This window comes from Rhinatrema bivittatum, chromosome 7 (genome assembly GCF_901001135.1).
Source record: "Rhinatrema bivittatum chromosome 7, aRhiBiv1.1, whole genome shotgun sequence".
Lineage (NCBI taxonomy): Eukaryota > Metazoa > Chordata > Amphibia > Gymnophiona > Rhinatrematidae > Rhinatrema > Rhinatrema bivittatum.
This window is the reverse complement of record NC_042621.1, coordinates 65351319-65369272: the sequence shown is the minus strand read 5'-3', so window position 1 is coordinate 65369272 and position 17954 is coordinate 65351319. Positions and strand designations below refer to the sequence as shown.

At 38.6% G+C, this 17954-nt stretch overlaps 1 protein-coding gene across 1 annotated transcript in view; it reads left to right on the top strand.

The window, feature by feature from the left end:
- Positions 1 to 17954, top strand: part of VPS35 (VPS35 retromer complex component) — a 196661-nt gene that overhangs the window by 72906 nt on the left and 105801 nt on the right. Inside the window, exons 5-7 of the mRNA XM_029608455.1 lie at positions 381 to 563; positions 4229 to 4442; positions 15550 to 15633. Of these exons, the coding sequence (XP_029464315.1) occupies positions 381 to 563; positions 4229 to 4442; positions 15550 to 15633 (481 nt within the window). The remainder of the gene's footprint in view (positions 1 to 380; positions 564 to 4228; positions 4443 to 15549; positions 15634 to 17954) is intronic.

Below are 17954 nucleotides of genomic sequence, written 5' to 3'. Positions count from 1 at the left end.
TTACCAGCAAAGCAGACGGAAAACTCAACAAAGGTCTGCCATTTGTATTCTTGTGTTGCTATAACTTTTTTATAATGGACATCTTTATGTAGTGCTCAGTTCTGCTAAATTCATGAGCTTCTTAAGTGGTGAACTATCTGAAGATATGCATCTTGAAGCAATTTTTCTTAGGTTACAGAAAAAGAGATTTGAACCAGCCAGGGGATGCTCTCCTCTGTCTCGTGAAAGTTTGTCTTGTATGTGATTTTTGTTTTTCACATGGACTTTCACAGAGTTTGTGGCCATAGCTTTGTTTTGTGTGCCATTTTTCTTGTTAAAAATGTACATATTGAAGCTTCTTGAGACTAACATCTCTGCATGTGTATTTTTTTCCTTTTTAGTTACTTGCTGATAACAGTTGGCGTAGTTTATGTCAAGTCATTTTCCCAGTCCAGGAAAGATATTTTGAAGGATTTGGTAGAAATGTGTCGTGGTGTCCAGCATCCCTTAAGAGGTCTCTTTCTCCGAAACTATCTTCTTCAGTGCACACGAAATATTTTGCCAGATGAAGGAGAGCAGACAGAGTAAGAAAACCATGTTATTTAAGAAATACTGTGTTTTATAATATAAAGAGTGATTGTGATTTCTGTGTTGGGTTTTATAATTGACATTTTAGAACCTAAATAAAGGATAACAAACAAAATATGAAGTGATACCTTTATTAGACGTACTTAATACATTTCTTGACTGGTTTTGAGTAGCTGATGCTCTCTTTTTTTAAGGTCTGAATAGAATTAGTAATGCCATTGCCAGAAAATGTGACTCAAAAGTATTCTAATGATAGTGTAAAGAGGAAGGTGTTTTTTGGGGGAGGGTTGATGGGCAATCCGAATTATTCAAGTGGGATTAATGGGGCAAGCACACTACTTGATCCATTTTAAGGACGTGGTTTCCAAAGGGTTTTTCTGTAGGCTTAGTGGAGATAACAGCTCTGGTCTCCATGCTAATGAATTATAATTGAGGCCTTATATTGCAAAAGCTGAAAGCTTGCTCGATCTGTGATATTCTTTTTCCTTCAGATGAATCTAAAATCACTTCTAGTTGTGTTGCGTAAATTAGTGGGCTCTCCAAGATTTTTCAGACCTGTGGGTTTAAGATGCAGAGCAGTATGACAGTTCAGATGCTGTGCAGCAGAAAGCAACAGAATTCCAAGTCAGCCTTATTTTAAAATCTTTAAAGGAACTTGCAAGCTGGATTTACTGATTCTGATATTTCAAGCCATGGTTAAGGAAATAAAAAATGATTTATGGGAGAAGAGGAAAATGGTGATGGAGATAGAATGATTGACAACACTGCAGCTTCCAGCATATAATGTTCTTGATGCAATCCTGATCTTTTTAACTTAAATCCCAAAACATATTGAGAATTGTTTGTAGCCTGTATTATTTTATGAAAGCAAACCTCTGTAATGTTGGAAGTATTCTGCTTTATTTTTATTTCTTTATCAGGCTGATATAGAAGAAATGGGGCTTGACTAGCTTTTCAGTTTTGCTCCCTAGCTGTACTCCTGTCAGTACGTCATAAATGCTATATGTGTATGTATTTATATCTACATTGTTGCTGTTTTTGGAAATTTTAGTCCAAAGGTCTGAAAGCAATACAAGTGCAGCTTACACTTAACAGCGCTTTCACTGTTGAAAAATGGGACATATTCACGTTGTGGTACTTCTTACCAGAGTTCCTCTTTCTTACCAGGGAGACATTTTAGGACTGGCTCGGTTGGGGGCCCTTAGCACGTGTTAAACACAGGCAAGTTTGGTATGCACAGCTCAGTTAGGTCAGCAGGGCCTTCTACTGACTGCACAATTGAAAGTGACGTAGGGAACTTGTAGAAACATAGCACTAAAAAAAATTGCTTAGGTCTCTTTCAAAACTAAAGAAAACTGGATAAAGTAATCTAAGATGTTGGGAAAATGTGTTGCAGTTCCCAGCATTTTTCAGTCTCAACTCTTTGATACCCTATTTGGGTGTTTGAAGCAATACTCGGGGACTGTAGCTAAGGAACAGTAAGAGGGGCTGCCATGGCCGCCTGTTTGGCATTTTCTTGGATCCTAGATTATTAAGCTTTTTAGTCCTTTTTTAACTTTATATCCAAGGTTTTACAACTCATCTGGTTATACTTTTTTTTTGTAGTGCTGGACTGCAGGCCACTTCATCCTGATTTTAGCTTTTTCATGAGTAGGAGGCATGACTGCTTTCATTTACTTTACCTGAAGCTCCAGTGCTGTTCTAACTTGTGCCCTTTGCTATAAAAGTTCCACAGTCACCCCAAATTGTGTTTCTATCTTGTAAATGAACTCCATTAACAACCTATATCCATATTCACTCATTTCTGTTCCTCCTGATGTCATCACAGGCTGACCTGAAAAAAGCAATCCACGGTGGGGTTTTCATTATTAGTGGGAAAGTCTTTCATCCCTGGCAAAAACCGTTGCAAAATGCTGAAATGTGACAAGTTCACACATAGGGCCTGATTTTAAGATGTACGTGCAACTCGGCGCGCACAAATATACGGTCGACTTTATAACATGTGCGCGCAAGTTATAAAATCCGGGGTTGGCGCGCACAAGGGGGTGCACACTTGTGCACCTTGCCTGCATCGAGCACTAGGGGAGCCCCGATGGCTTTCCCTGTTCTCTCCACCCCCCCCCCCCCCCCCCCGACCTTTGTTAAATAAGTTGCACCTGCCTTTGGGCTTGCGCGCGACCCCCGGCACAGCCGCTGTGCCGGAGGACTCGGCCCCACCCCGCCCACTCCCTGCCCCTTTTTTCAAGCCCCGGGGCATATGTGCGTCCCGGGTCTTGCGCGCGTCGCCGGGCCTATGCAAAATAGGAAGAAGCAGCAATGTGAGTGCTGCGATCATGAGACCCGCCCCACCATGACATCATTACCATCGGACTGTTAAGCCCGCCTCAACACCAGGCGTCACGTGCCGGGCGTCGCGCACCGAAGGGGTGCGACAAAGGGGCATATCCTTTTGTGCACCCCTTAGTGCAGTCCATAATAGGGTTATTTAAAAATGTAATGATCAAATGTCTCTCATTGCTATCATTCATTTTAAAATGTTTGTAACCTTCCTATGTTGTAAACCATTGTGATGGCTTTATGTTGAAGCCGAATAACAGTATATAAAACCTGATAAATAAATAAATAATACTTTAAAAATCCGCCCCATAATTTCTGTACGTCCTTCCTCCTCCTCCTCAGTTTGTGTAACTCAGCAGGTATCAGACAATGGCATTAAATGCACTTGTAGCAGTAATTGCTCCACTCAATGGTGATTTTCCTCTGGGTCGTGCTGACTTGGAACATTTTTGAATTTGCTTCCTTTTCCCCATTGGGAAAAAATGGAAGGTGGAGGCTGCCACTGGCCCCAACCCACTACTGTTTAAAAAAAAATACCTCTGGCTCTACTTAAGTGGCAACAGGATATTTCAGAAGTCCTTGCAATCCCAACAATCCCAAATCTAGAGGTATTTTCAGTAGGTAAAAGCACAATAGCCATTTTGCTCTAGATTGAAGAGATGTGATGCAAACATTCAAATATGTAGCATGTTTCAATAAGTCACCAGAAGGTGGAATTTTTCATAGCACGAAAAGCTCTAAGACTAAGGGTCATTTATGAAGCTGAATGGGAGAGAGGCTCAAAAGATTGTGGGAAAATAATTTTTCCACTGGGAGGGTGGATTCTTACAAACGGGGTTGCCCCTTAGAAAATATTCTGAAAAGGATCAAATAAGAGCTGGATTGTGTTCTGGGGCAGCTTTGAATTGTGTTTTTAAATTTAAGTTTTTTGTTAGGGCACATAATTTTACCATATGATTATACTAGCTTAGTTGCTTGACACCCTAGCGATAGGCATAGCTGAGTGATAAGGTTAAACTCCTTGCTGGTTTTATGTTTTATTTACCATATGTTCTTTTTATTGAATGTTAGTTGAATTGTATTTTATGTATTTGAATTGTTTTTTTGATTTCTATTTATGAATTTTTATTTATTGTAAGCCACTTTGGGTAACAATTTTAGGCTAATAAGGCGGGGAATAAATGCAAAGTTAGCTTGGTGATGAGCTGTGGTGCTAACTTTATGTGCTACTAGATCTGATAATTAGTAAAAAAAAAAAAAAAAAAAAAGTATATACAGAATTGAAGGAACTTGAATGATGACTTTCTTAAAAATCTGATTGCAGTGAAGAAGTAACAGGTGATATCAGTGATTCCATGGACTTTGTGCTGCTAAACTTTGCTGAAATGAACAAACTATGGGTGAGAATGCAACACCAAGGCCACAGCAGAGACAAGGAAAAGAGAGAGCGGGAGAGACAAGAGCTAAGAATCTTAGTTGGAACCAATTTAGTGCGCCTTAGTCAGCTGGAAGGTGTCAACGTGGATAGATATAAACAGGTAATCTGATAATGGAGAAACCTTTCTTTTAGTTAAATGAGATGAGTGGCATGGGATTTTGTACATAAATCCGATTTGCATTTAATGTTATGAAAATTTAAAGCAAGGGTGTCACTTTGTCAGGGTTCATTAAACATGTATTTGAGAATTACTGATAAATATTTTCATCTCTGGTATAACAGCAAATATATGCAAATTACCCCATCTTGCTGAGCAAATTTTGTTGTAGTACTGCTCAATCTTTTACTTTGTTTTATGTAACTCTGCTGCTGCAACACGATCGGAAATAAGTAGCAGCCATTGCAGTGTGGCACAGCATGGCCTTGAGCTGTCGACATTTCCTTTGAGCAATGAAAAAAAATGATCTCCTAAATATCTCCTTTCAGGTTTGACTAAGTAGACTGAAGCAAGGACTTGTCTAAGGATGGTGGAATTGTCAGTGTTTCCAGATCTGACAGTACCCCTTTAAGAATGGACGTTTAATAGATAATCAAAAAACTAATATATCCATCAGATATGACAACTGAATTGTGAATCTATTGTACATGAGAGAGATTTTAACACTTGGGGTCATTTTCAAAAAGATTAACATGTCTAAAAATGGGTTTTGCACGTGTAAGTGCGCTTTATGCATGTAAGTGGGATTTTGACAATTGCTACAGTATATGCCATTAAATTGTCAGTAGGTTTTACACACAAGTGTACTTCAAGCAGGTAAATGGGCTTTTGAAAATTGCTATGTTAGTATGTTGCATTTATGCGTGTAACCCTTTTGAAAACTACCTCCTTATTGGGTAACAGGTTTGTGCCATTCCAGCTGTGTTCTTAATTGGATACTTTTTTATAGCTATGTAATAAAGTGTTAATTTGTTTTTTCTTCGCATCAAGAAATATTTTAACGAGCATTTCAGTTTAAATATTAGTCCATAAAACAGTAGATAACATTATCCCTCAGCAGTTTTACCAAATGGTGTATTCATATATATTGTCCTTGTATGCAATTTGTTTTGACACTTTCCAACAATATAAAATAACTACGAAACATGCAAGTGAGAAAAATAATGCAAAATGATCTATAAATGCAACAAAAGAGATGTGATGCCATCAAATGCATTTTCTCTCTCCTGTTTGGATATTGTATCATCTTTCATAGAAAAATATTAAAAGAATTGCAATCTCTTTAAGTAAACTGAATAGGTAGCTTAATAATTATCGAGGAAAGGTTTTCCAGTTTTTCAAAAAATTGTTTCTTCTTCTTAATATCCCTTTAGAACAGTTTCTGTTGAATTTTTTTTCTGGTGTCTAAATCTTAAGTCTAAGAAAGGTGAAAATGAGGTGTTAAAATCAGCTCCCATAATAATTTATCCCAAACTATATTGTACCAAAATAGAGAGAACCTCAGAACTTTTCCTGATTGTTATTCGAAACATATACATTGGCCAAGGTTAAAGTGTGTAAAAAAAAAAAAAAAGGCCCCTTAGTTATGCAGCAGAGAATCCTGAAGGTTAAATGAAATCTGAAATACTTCCCATCTCAATCACGTCTTTCTATCCTGAACTGAAGCCAGGATTATTTAGGGAAACTGCTTGTGCTTTAAAAGGCTTTTACCCTATTATAAAATGTTTCTTGAGCAAACAGAGAACTCTGAGGGGATTTTAGCCCCTTAACATTGAGTGCTATAAGTCTAACCGTGATCCTTGTATAAAGAGCTCTATCCAACTAAAATGTAATGCCCCTTTGCAGGTAGACCCTTTAAAAGAAAGACGTTCCGCTCTCACCTCATTAGTGACCTATTCTCTGTCCCACATACACCAAATATTAACTAAATATAAAAATTCAGCTGTTAAAACTGCACAGCTTTTTTGTAACTGCAATGTTAAACCCATTTAAAAAAAAAAAAATACTAAAGATTTAGCCCACTTTCCCCCTATGGTAAGAGCATGGATTATACCCTTTTAACAAACATACCACACCTCAACTCCATGTTGTGCCTAACTGCCCCCCCCCCCCCTCTCCCGGGGCATTAAATTCAGTTAGTATTCAAAGTTTCCTCGGAATAAATCATTCTAAGTAACTTGAACCAAAGTAAATAATTAAGAGTGAATCACAAACTCAGTATCCACCCTTCCAGGTATTACTGTGTCCCGTCTTCATTCACTATAGCACAGTCAGAATTGGGTCATTGCTGTTGCTGCAGCCTCTTCCTTCTTGAAGGAGCTCTTTGGCACCTGGATTATTTATTTCATCATTTTTATAAACCGCTTGTGCAGACCCTTCAGACTGTCCAAAGCATTGTATGCACTGGAACTTTCTATGTTTAGTTTCCATGCCTCCTGGGATGGATATTTCACATTTTACCAGACTCATCCAGGCTTTTTGAATATTTTTAGTGCAAACTACTAATTGCTGAAAAATAAATGAAAAAGGGTAACCCTATCTGAAGCAAATATTTTCCTTGGTTAATATAGTGAGCATGTCCTTTCTTTCTCCTCTTTTGCCAAGTATAAGCAAGGGAATGTCAATCAAAATATTTATTTTTGCCTCTTCAAATGAAGAATTTTTGAGCTCTTATTTTTCCTAAGGTATTGGCTCTTTCAGTAAAATTTTGAATGTAAACAATTATATCCCTAGGGTGTTCCAATCTTTTTCTCTGGGACCCTAGTGGCTCTGTGAAACGATCATGCTTTATTACAGTAGTTGAGCTAGACCTCTATGTAAAATCTGCAACATCTTTCTTCAGGACTCTCTGAAGCTGGAAGATTGGGCATCCAAATGGCAGATAAAATTTAATGTGGACAAGTACAAGGTGTTGCATATAGGGAAAATAACCCTTGCTGTAGTTACACGATGTTAGGTTCCACATTAGGAGCCACCACCCAGGAAAAAGAGCTAGGCATCATAGTGGATAATACTTTAAAATCGTCGGCTCAGTGTGCTGCAGCAGTCAAAAAAGCAAATAGAATGTTAAGAATTATTAGGAAGGGAATGGTTAATAGAACGGAAAATGTCATAATTCCTCTGTATCGCTCCATGGTGAGTGCACCTTGAATACTGTGTACAATTCTGGTTGCCGCATCTCAAAAAAGATATAGTTGCGATGGAGAAGGTACAGAGAAGGGCAACCAAAATAAGGGGAATGGAACAGCTCCCCTATGAGGAAAGGCTGACGAGGTTGGGGCTGTTCAGCTTGGAGAAGAGACGGCTGAGGGGGGATATGATAGAGGTCTTTAAGATCATGAGAGGTCTTGAACGAGTAGATGTGACTTGGTTATTTACACTTTCGAATAATAGAAGAACTAGGAGGCATTCCATGAAGTTAGCAAGCAGCACATTTAAGACTAATCGGAGAAAATTCTTTTTCACTCAACGCACAATAAAGGTCTGGAATTTGTTGCCAGAGGATGTGGAATCCTTATAACAAAAAAAAAAAAAAAAGCTTCAGAACCCAGTCCCTATCTGCTTCCAGAACAAATTTTATAAGCAGTGTGAAAAACATAGCTCTTTCTTCCTGCCAAGATATCATACATCCATGATATATATATAAAATATGAAGGTGGTACCTCTTGTTTAATAGTTTTAAGTATGTATGTGAGAATAAAAGATTTGCACTATCTGTGAATATTGCATGGGTAAACTGTCTGTTTATGTAATGCGAGGAATCCTTTTGTTTTTGATGTGGTACAGATTTGTTCTTACTAAAATAAATAATGGAAAGAAGAGAAGCCAAGATGGCCACCGCTTGAGAAAGTTGCGTGAGAACACTGTCATTCCTTGATATTCCTTTTTACCATTTTCCTCAATCTCCATGCCACATACTAAGAGGAAGGCTAAGGTAAGGGAGACTCTTCTTAATTCTCCCTTACTGGGCTTACACCAGCCTCGGATCGAAGGATTCTTCATGCCTACACCGGTCTCCTTGCTGGGTGTGAGCGCCTTTGTGGGTGGAGCTGTGGAGCAGGAGCGGATGCCAATCCTGCTGGCCGAGGAGATCTCTTTGAGCCCCGGAGTGCCGAATACACAATCTCCTCCCCATTGGGGGCTGACGGAACCTCTGGTGACTCTGCCTACTCCAGCGATGTCAGCAATAGAGGGGATAGTCGAGGAGGAAGTCTGAGGCCCTATATTATCCCTCACTAGAGTGTACTCTATTTCTGCTGGAGAGAAGAGCCCCCTTTGTGTGGGACTGTCTTGTTCTGCTGACCCTTCAGCAGGAGCTCGACTCCGGCCCCTCTTGAGATATTAGAGCAGGTTTCTGCACTGAATCTAGAGGATGCTGTTCAGGAAACCTTGGTTGTGAAACCTTTGCTATCAAAGCCTTCAGTTATAACTCTGGAAGCCCTATGGAACGCTCTGGTCTCTTGAGACTTCTATTTCCTCATTGACAAAAATGTCCTTAGACACTATTCATTGGATTTTGGCTATGGAAAAAAAAAGTTCAATTTCAGAGTGGGAAAATGGAAATTTTGGAATCTCGTATTGCTTCAGTAGAAAAAATTCAAAGTGGCTTGGTTCAATCTGATTTGATTTATGCTAAAAAAAATAAATAAAATAAATTTGAAAAAATAGAAAATTCCCTGGTTTGAATCAGTTCTAAATTTTTCCTTTATCAAATTGATATCACCTATAGAATTGTTCAAGAATTATCTATCATCCATTCTTAAGATACCAACAGCTGCAATGCCCTTCATTACAAGGGCTTACTTCTTGCCATGAGTTTGAGGTTACTGATGGGAATCAGTCTCAAGATGTTAGCCTTGATTTTGTCAAATATCCTTGAATCATCGCAAGAGCTAGAGATTACTTTGTTCGTGTCTCTTGTCTTTTTGGTTGATAGGAACACTGTGTTTAGTTACTATCTTCGCAGTAGATTATTAACTTTTTATGGTCAGAAACTGTGGATATATCCTGACATAACCTGATCGACTCAAGATTATAGAAAAGGTTTTTAACCATGAGATCTGAGGTGTTATCTAAGCGTGCCCAGTTTACCTTACAGTATCCTTGTAAATGTTTGATCAGATATTATAATGTTAATTAAATTTTCTTTGAACCTTCACAGCTTTGGGTTTTTCTGGACTTTCATAGTTAGAAGATACTCTTGCATGTATCGGCTTATTGGTATATAGTGTTTGCTTCCTCTTATACTTTTTATTTTCGTTTATAGTTCGCCCCTTTCTCCTTCTTGATTCCCCCGATTTCATTTAATAACCAGAGGTTTATATGGAAGTATCTTTCTTTTTTTTTTCTTTTGTTTACTAGTAATGTATTTAATATACACCTCTGTTTCTGTAACAAGATTCTTGTGTTAAATGTAAATTGCAGAAAAATAAAATAAAAAAAATAATTGAAAGATCTGTGGGGTCAAAACTGGAAAAAATATTTCTTTTTTAACAAGAGAAGGAAGGGAATATGCTCTAGACAACAGTAGGTCAAAAAAGTTCCAAGATCTTTAAAATTTCAGTAAAATACTGCTTGAGCAAGACCAAAGAAGTGGCTACTCTAGGAAAATTAAGAAATTGCAGTGTTCACTTCTAAGTATATTTTCCAAACGTTCAGTTTTATTATGGATCACAAGTTTGTTTTTAAGCAACATAACCATGGCAGATGAACTCGCCTCCTCCCTCCTAGCCTATTTATTGTCCACCCCGACTTCCGCCTCCTGTTTTTCTGCTGGACTTGTGCAAGAAATCAAGGAATTTATATCACACTTTATTTAAGAAAGAAGATCTTTATTGGATATAGTCGCAGCATAGGTCAGTTGCTTACAGCAAATCATTAATATAATTATAAACATATATACCATCTAACTTCTGATACTCATGGGGTGACCATGCCCACACCTGCTGAATTTCAATTTGTAAACATTCAATAAGGTTGGCCATATCAGTCAACCCCTTTTATACATTGTGCTGTCGGGGACACAGGGCTGACAAAGCCTCGCCCTTCAGGTTATCTTGCAATTTGATCCTTGATTATTGAGCAAAACATCCTCAATGACATCCAGGTCTATAAAAGAGCAGATGTTGCTTATGAAGATGCATTATAAATTTCTGGGTGGTGATCAGGCCAGTGTTATCTTGTCAAAGCCAAAGACTTGATAATCAACTCATCTCATTTCGAACCATGTGGCATAAGGGTATGAAACCAGCTTTAAAACACAATACTTGCTGTACACCCTTAAACATGGTCAACCCTGCCATAGACCATGGCAATGAAACCTAGTTTGCCTTGAGCTCCCCCACCAACTGAGATTGGCCATATCCCCTCTCAACATGCTGTGTATAGCTGTAATCGCATCTGGGCCCAAGTTCAGAACTTGGTACAGCACTATATAGTTGTAAAAAATGTACTGCATATTGCTGCATACATATCAAGGCCCATATCTGACACTTGGTAATGTATATTGTACCTAGCTACAAACCTATCAAGACCCTGTTCATTAAGCACCACCACTACCTCTTTGATGTCATGTAAGTTGCTCCTGAATGTGGCATAGCAGGGTGTGGTCAACTGTGACAAATGCTGCTGTTAGATTGATTAGTACCAGGATATATGATTCATTGTTGTCAAACCCCTGTAGTACAGGGTTGGCTAAGGAGAATAGTTTCTGTTGCGATTTTTTTTTTTTCCTCCTTGAATCCGAATTGGTTCAGGTATAGTAAATTGTCTTAGGTGATTCTCTAATTGTGTTAACACTGCTTCTTCTAGGACTTTAGCAATGAAAGGCAGTTGGATATTGGTCGGTAATTGTCCCAATCATCTCTTCTGCTGATTTTATTTTTTAGTATTGGTTTAATTATAGTTTATTTTGCCTTACTGGGTACCAATCCTTCAGTTAGTGAGTGATTTAATATGGTTGTGAATATCGGAGTTATTACGCTGTTTACTGTTTTCAGGGCACTTGCAGGGATAGGGTCTAATGGGAGGGTGGCAGGCTTCAATTTAGTTATTTAGTTTTGATACTGGGTCAAATGAGTTTCATTTCACGCGACCGGATTTTTCTTCAGGCTCTGTTGATGAGCTGATGGAGAATTATGTTTTTAGATTGTTAATTTTGTTTAGCAGTGATTTGGCATATTCATTGCATGAATTCTTTGAAAACTCATAGTTATTAGAGATGGAGGAGGATGGGTCCTTAATTAGGTTTTTAACTGTTTCGAAGAGTAATTAGAAATTAAATATGACACCATGAATTTTTGTGTAGTAGTGGGTTTTTTTTTTTTTTTGATCATGTTATTTTGTTAATAGGGATTTGTATTTTTCTAGTGAAACTGTAGATTGGCATTTCTGCCATTGCTTTTCAGATTTCTCAGTTTGTTTAGTATGTCTTAGCTCTTCATCGTACCAAGGTTTCTTTTGTTTATTTATTTTTATTTATTTATTTAAAAACTTTTTTATACCGGCATTCGTAGGACACATCATGTCGGTTTACAAATAACTGAGAAAGGAAAGGAAATTACAATGAACAGTTTAGTTGTGTTGCCTTCATTTTGGAATGTATTTTTCTGGATTGGGCATAGGGTATCCACTATTTCATTGATTTTATCCCAGGAGTTGAAGGATAAGAAGGCATTATCGAGATTGAATTAATTTATTTTATTTTTAATTTTTTCTTTGAGTATTTTCGGTTCTATCTTTTTTTCTGTATGTGAAGGATTGATTATTATGTGCGTGCATTTGTTGTGTTGTGAGGAGAGTTACTTCTGCTTGTATTAGCTGGTGATCAGACCTAGTTAATATTTGTGAGAAGAATTGATTACACATTTATTGTGATTGGTGAAAATTAAGTCAAGAATGTGTCCTACTTTGGGTTTGGTTATAAATTGAATCCAGCCCATGGCTTCCATACACAAAATACTTAAACATACACAGAAAATAATACAGACAACACATACCTGTATTTACACTGGGTATGCATATTTAACCGGAAAACCAGTTAACCCAGGGATGGAAGGCTATTTTGAACAAGTGAGTTTTAACATCTTTTTAAAATCTTTTGAACATTTATGCACTGCTGGCAAAGCGTTACACATTGGACCTGCTATTGAAAAGGCTTTTTCCCTAGTTATCACAGGGTGGGCATGATGTTTAGCTGGTATGTCAAGTAATGGTTGTGATGATGAGCGTAATGTTCTTGATGGCATGTATAATAGCTTGAGAGTGGAGCAGATTTATGGTGAAATGATATTTAATAGGTTATGGATAATAACAGCAAGTTTATATTGGGTACGTTGTTGAGCCTTGCAGATCAGAAGGCAATATATGGTAATTCCCAAATAATAAGACACTTTCGCCCACTTCAAAAGGAAGTCTATGCCCCATAAATTTTGAACTGTAGGGTGTGTTGCTAGAACTTTCAATTTATCTAGCTTAAGGCCAGAAACACAATGAAAGATATAAAATTGCTGCTATAGCTGTTGCAAGAATTCTAAGGTTTTTTTGTAGGTGAATTAAAACAAAATCCACAAAAGTAGCTGTCTTAAATATTTGAGTGCCCAGAATAGTTCCTCATATGCTCTCATCATGTTATATCCTTTTATTAAAAACACTTCCGGAGAAAGGAGAAATAAGGGAGAAAGTGGACATATTTGCTGCGTACCCCAATACAATTCAAATCCAGAGGAGTAAAACCCATTAGGTATTGCCTTAGGATTTAAATATAGAAGGTGTATCACACTAAGGAAGTGGCTGGACATCCCAGCTCTCTAATACTGAAAATAAAATACTTCCATGCCACTCTGTCAAATGCTTTTTTTGCGTCAAAGCTAACCAAAAGCAGAGAATATTTTAGTGCTTATAGTATTTTCATGTAGAAAGAACTTTCTGCAAATTTATTTATTTATTTATTTTAATTTTTTTCTATACCGGCATTCGTGATAATATCACATCAAGCCGGTTTACAATAAACAATGGGTGATAACCGGAACAGAGAACGAAATAATATGAACTATAAATAATATAGATGCAGTTACAATAAACAAGGAGACGTACAACTAGGAGCAAGAAGATGACAAGATAGAAACTTTAACAAAGTGTATAAACCTGTAGAATGGAGGAATTTCCAAAAATGGATGTTTGAGATTTACAATGAATTGTTCAGTACAAGTATGTAGTTTAACAATAAAGGCGAAATCATAAGTAATGAAATACTGGCTGCCTCCTTCGCACAAAGCTTGCTTGTACATTAAATATCAATTTAGGAATCACTCTCACCAGCCTTTTCGTTGGTTTCACTAGACGTTTTATATCAAAATTAAGTAGAGAGAGTGGTTAATAAGATTCTGGCTTAACCATATCTGATGATGCCTATTATGACGGTCACTAAAAATTAAGTTTGATTAATAGTGGAATAGGAGCAGTGCATTTATTTAACATCCTTTCACTTCGTTTGTCATATAAGGAAGCAATTGATATTGTCTGGTTAACTGTATCTTTACCAGGCTTTGGTATAATCCTAATTAAAGCTGTATTTGTTGAAACCAGAAGGGCTTACTGTTCAATACTATAATTTTAAACCATCATATTATCTTGCTTTTGAACGTTTGTATTTTGACTGTAGGATATGACACTGGCTGGTGTTGGTAAGCTGCTAAGTTATTTGTTTTAACTTTGTGATTATATTTTCATTTTGTAGATTATAGTGTTAATTGTTTTTAATGGTTTTATTCATAATCTGTGAACTTTTGTATTCTATGTTAATTTATTATACGTTGTTTGTGGCTGGGGAAGTGGTTTGGAAGTATGTTTAAATTGCTGTAGGGATAGAAGAGCAAAAGGATGCCATGGCCATGGATCATCATCGTTTTATTACAATGCTGTTCCAGCAAGTGAACTCAAAGCAATTGCAGAACAGGGCTCAGATGCCAATTTATCAACTTTCATAGAGCTGAAGTGGAAAAAGAGTGAAAGAAGAACCAAAAACCAGAAACAAATAACACCGCATGTAACCCAGTTCTATTATGGGGACCAGAGATCTGTGTTCAAGGGCCCAAGTACAACCATGTTTTCGGTTTTTTTCCCAGGAGGTCAGGTGTCAGCCTGATGTCCAGTGGCAAGGAGTTCCAGAGGGAAGGAACAGAGTCGGAGAGCGTTTTCTTCCTCATGTTCATTAGCCTTGTTTCCTTAGTGGCAGTAATGTCAGGTGGGGGTTGAGCAGTGCGAAAACAGAAAGACGGCTGTTTTTTAGGTAGCGGGAGCCAGGCTCTTGATTGCCTTATAGGCCATCTTGGGGGCTGGGTCCTCCCACCCCTCATGTATACCATTCTTAGTAAGTGGAAAACTACCTTTTTAGTTTCGACAAGTTTTCATAACTTTTTAATCCTACAAAAGCAAGACAACCCAACAATTAAACAAAAGGAAAAAAGCCCCTAATGAGAGAGAGAAAATAACAATAAAACAATATTTACAAATGTCCATATTTTGTATTAATGTCTCATCATCAATTATATAGCCAACTGCCCCCCTCTTCAAAATAAAAAACATAGATGAAAAATGTTTACCCCTCAGTCCCACCCCATCTCTAAATACAGGCATAGTTTGCCATGAGCTTGTCCTATATCGAGGCAAATTGGTGAGAAGAATTTAGAAATGAGCTACTTACTTTCTCCTGCCTGAACCACTAGCTAGAAAACACATTAACAATTCAATTAACTCATCAGCCAGAAACGCACGACACCTATCAAGAAATGTGCTGTTATTTTGAAATCCAGGTAAAAAATGTAATTGAAGTGCCTGATTGGCAAATGGACAGTTTAAATATGCAAGAAAATATGTATACTGCCATACAGAGTTAGCAGGATACCTAGCTCCGTTGTATATATTAGGATTCGATGAAATGTTGACATTTAGAACTTATTATCTGAGTGCATTATGTACATTTTACTGCTGACTTGACTGCAAGTCATTGGATTTGTTCTGATTTGACAGTTCTCTTCCTCACTTATTTTTGAGAGATTTTATATAGCAAATAGTAACCATAGTATCTCTGAATGGGGGTGGGGGGAAGCAACCGTCTTCAGGTAGGTATTAAGCATTTACTTCAGCAAATTGTGTGTGCATCATCTGGTTTGTAAAATGAAATGAAACTTTCCTTTCCTCACTGTTTCAGATTGTGTTGCCTGGTATTTTGGAGCAAGTCGTAAACTGCAGGGATGCTTTGGCTCAGGAGTATCTCATGGAGTGTATTATACAGGTAAGACACAGAGGGGCAGAAGAAAAAACAGATTTAATTCTCTTGTGAAAAACATTTCATATCTCTGTTACAAATTGATACAAATGCTTTAAAGTAAGTGTATTTTAGTGTTAATCCTGTAGGATTAACTAAGGTTGTATTAAATTAGAATTGAACTGTGAAAACCCGTAAAGATTTAGACCGTGTAGGAAGAACTTATCAAAGAAAATGCCATACTGGGTCAGACCAAGGGTCCATCAAGCCCAGCATCCTGTTTCCAACAGTGGCCAATCCAGGCCATAAGAACCTGGCAAGTACCCAAAAACTAAGTCTATTCCATGTTACATGGAATGTAACATATATAATAACTAAGATCTTCTGGAGAGCTGCATAATTCAGAAGTAAAAGGAAAATTGTTAGCCGTTTTCATAATAATGGAATCATTCTTTTTTTCCTATTGTTCCTCCCCTATTCCACATTTTGAAAAACATAAAACCACTTTAATGAACAAAAAATTATGCAACGAGGACTTCCGGGATGACGTCATCGGGACTGGGAGCTTGACTCTGCAGCTCTGCGCCCCCTCCCCCCATCTCTCCCGATTAATCGGCATTAATCCTCCCTCTTTTCCAGGCGATATCAGGACACTTTTGCAGCTCCTGAAAGCCCGTGGTGTGGGCGACCGGAACGCCGCGTTTTGGGCCGTTTTCCGGGCTCAGGAGCGGTAATGTGCACCAGAGAAGTGCAAGGCCTATTAAATCGCGCTGCACCCGGGCATCCAAGATGGCGACCGGGTCTGAGAACGCGGGCCAGCTCGCTTCGGTCTCGGTGGAGGTGCTGCAACAAATTTCAAAGAGTGTTTCCTCGGCCCTTGATGACAGGCTTCTTAAACTGCAGACAGCAATGGATGATGTCAAAACATCCATGGAGGGACAGGCAAATAGGCTAGATCATGTGGAGCTCCGCATGTCTGATCAAGAGGACCAGCTAGCTACTACTAGCAGGCAAGTGCTAGAATTAAGGTATCAACAGGTTTTACTAGTAGATAGGCTAGAAGATCAAGAAAATCGTAATCGGAGGAACAACATTAAAATTGTGGGCTTGCCGGAATCCGTGACTGAGAAGGAGCTGTATGATTTTGTGGAGAGCTGGCTGCCTGGCAATTTGGGGTTAACCCTGCCAGCCAAATAAATTTGCTGTGAACGTGCTCACCATGTGGGCCCCCAGCGCGAGGCTAATAGCTGACCCAGACCGGTCATGGTCAGGATCCTGAACTGGTCCCATAAAATGCAGATTATGAGGGCGTACAGGCAGCCGCCGGGTTTGGAGTACCAGGGAGGGAAGATTCTGCTATTTAATGATTTTTCTGCAGTGGTTGCAGCCCAACGCAAGGCCATGTCACCAGCGTGCACAGAGCTTCACAAACGCGGCATCTCATGTGCACTTCTTTTTCCAGCTAAATTGAGAGTACACCATAATAATAAAACATTCTTTTCTACTAAAGAAGAAGCATCTGGCTTTGTCTTCTTTGGAGCCTGCAAAAAGCACATGATGGGTCTCCTTGCTTGTCTGAGTTTTGTAGCAGTCAGCCTTGGGTAGCTGCAGTTCTATGAAGTATTTCAACAACTGGCTGTGTTGAATGGGACTACTCAGGAAATGTTTCGCTGTAGATGTATTACTTTTGATACAGAGATTTGGTTTTATATGATTAAAAGTGTTTTGGCGTGTGTGTTAAGTTATTACCTGTAAACTTGCCTTTGCGTTGCTTCACAGCCACTTAGATCAATTCCAGGTTATTTTTTGATAATGAGCAGGCTGTTATTTGCAATTTAAGGAAGAGTGACACACATGTACTTGTTTGTCTTAACAGAAGGGAGGGGGGGTCAGGGGGGAATATCTGCACTGCAACCTACCTAGGGTGGGGGTTTGGTTCCTCTGTGCCTCCCAAAAGCTGTCCACCAGGAAGTCCTATAGCTTGAAGTGGAAAAGGTTTTCTGTTTGGTGCGAGGGCCATGATTTGGACCCTTTCTCCCCAACAGTTGGTCTACCTGTGGCATCTGTCAGAGTCTGGGCTTCAGACTAGCTCAGAGTGCACCTCTGCGTCATCTGCTCGTACCATAGAGATGTCACTGGCACACTCATTTTGGTCCAACCTTTAGTTGGCCTCTTCATGTGGGGCCTCCTTCAGCTGATGCCCCCTCTTCAGCCTCCGGTTGCACCTTGGGGCCTTAATGTAGTCCTAGTGCGGCTTATTTGTCCTCCATTTGAGCCGCTGCACTCCTGTGACCTGAGGTTCATCACCTGGAAAGTCATATTCCTGGTGGCGATTACTTTGGCTCATA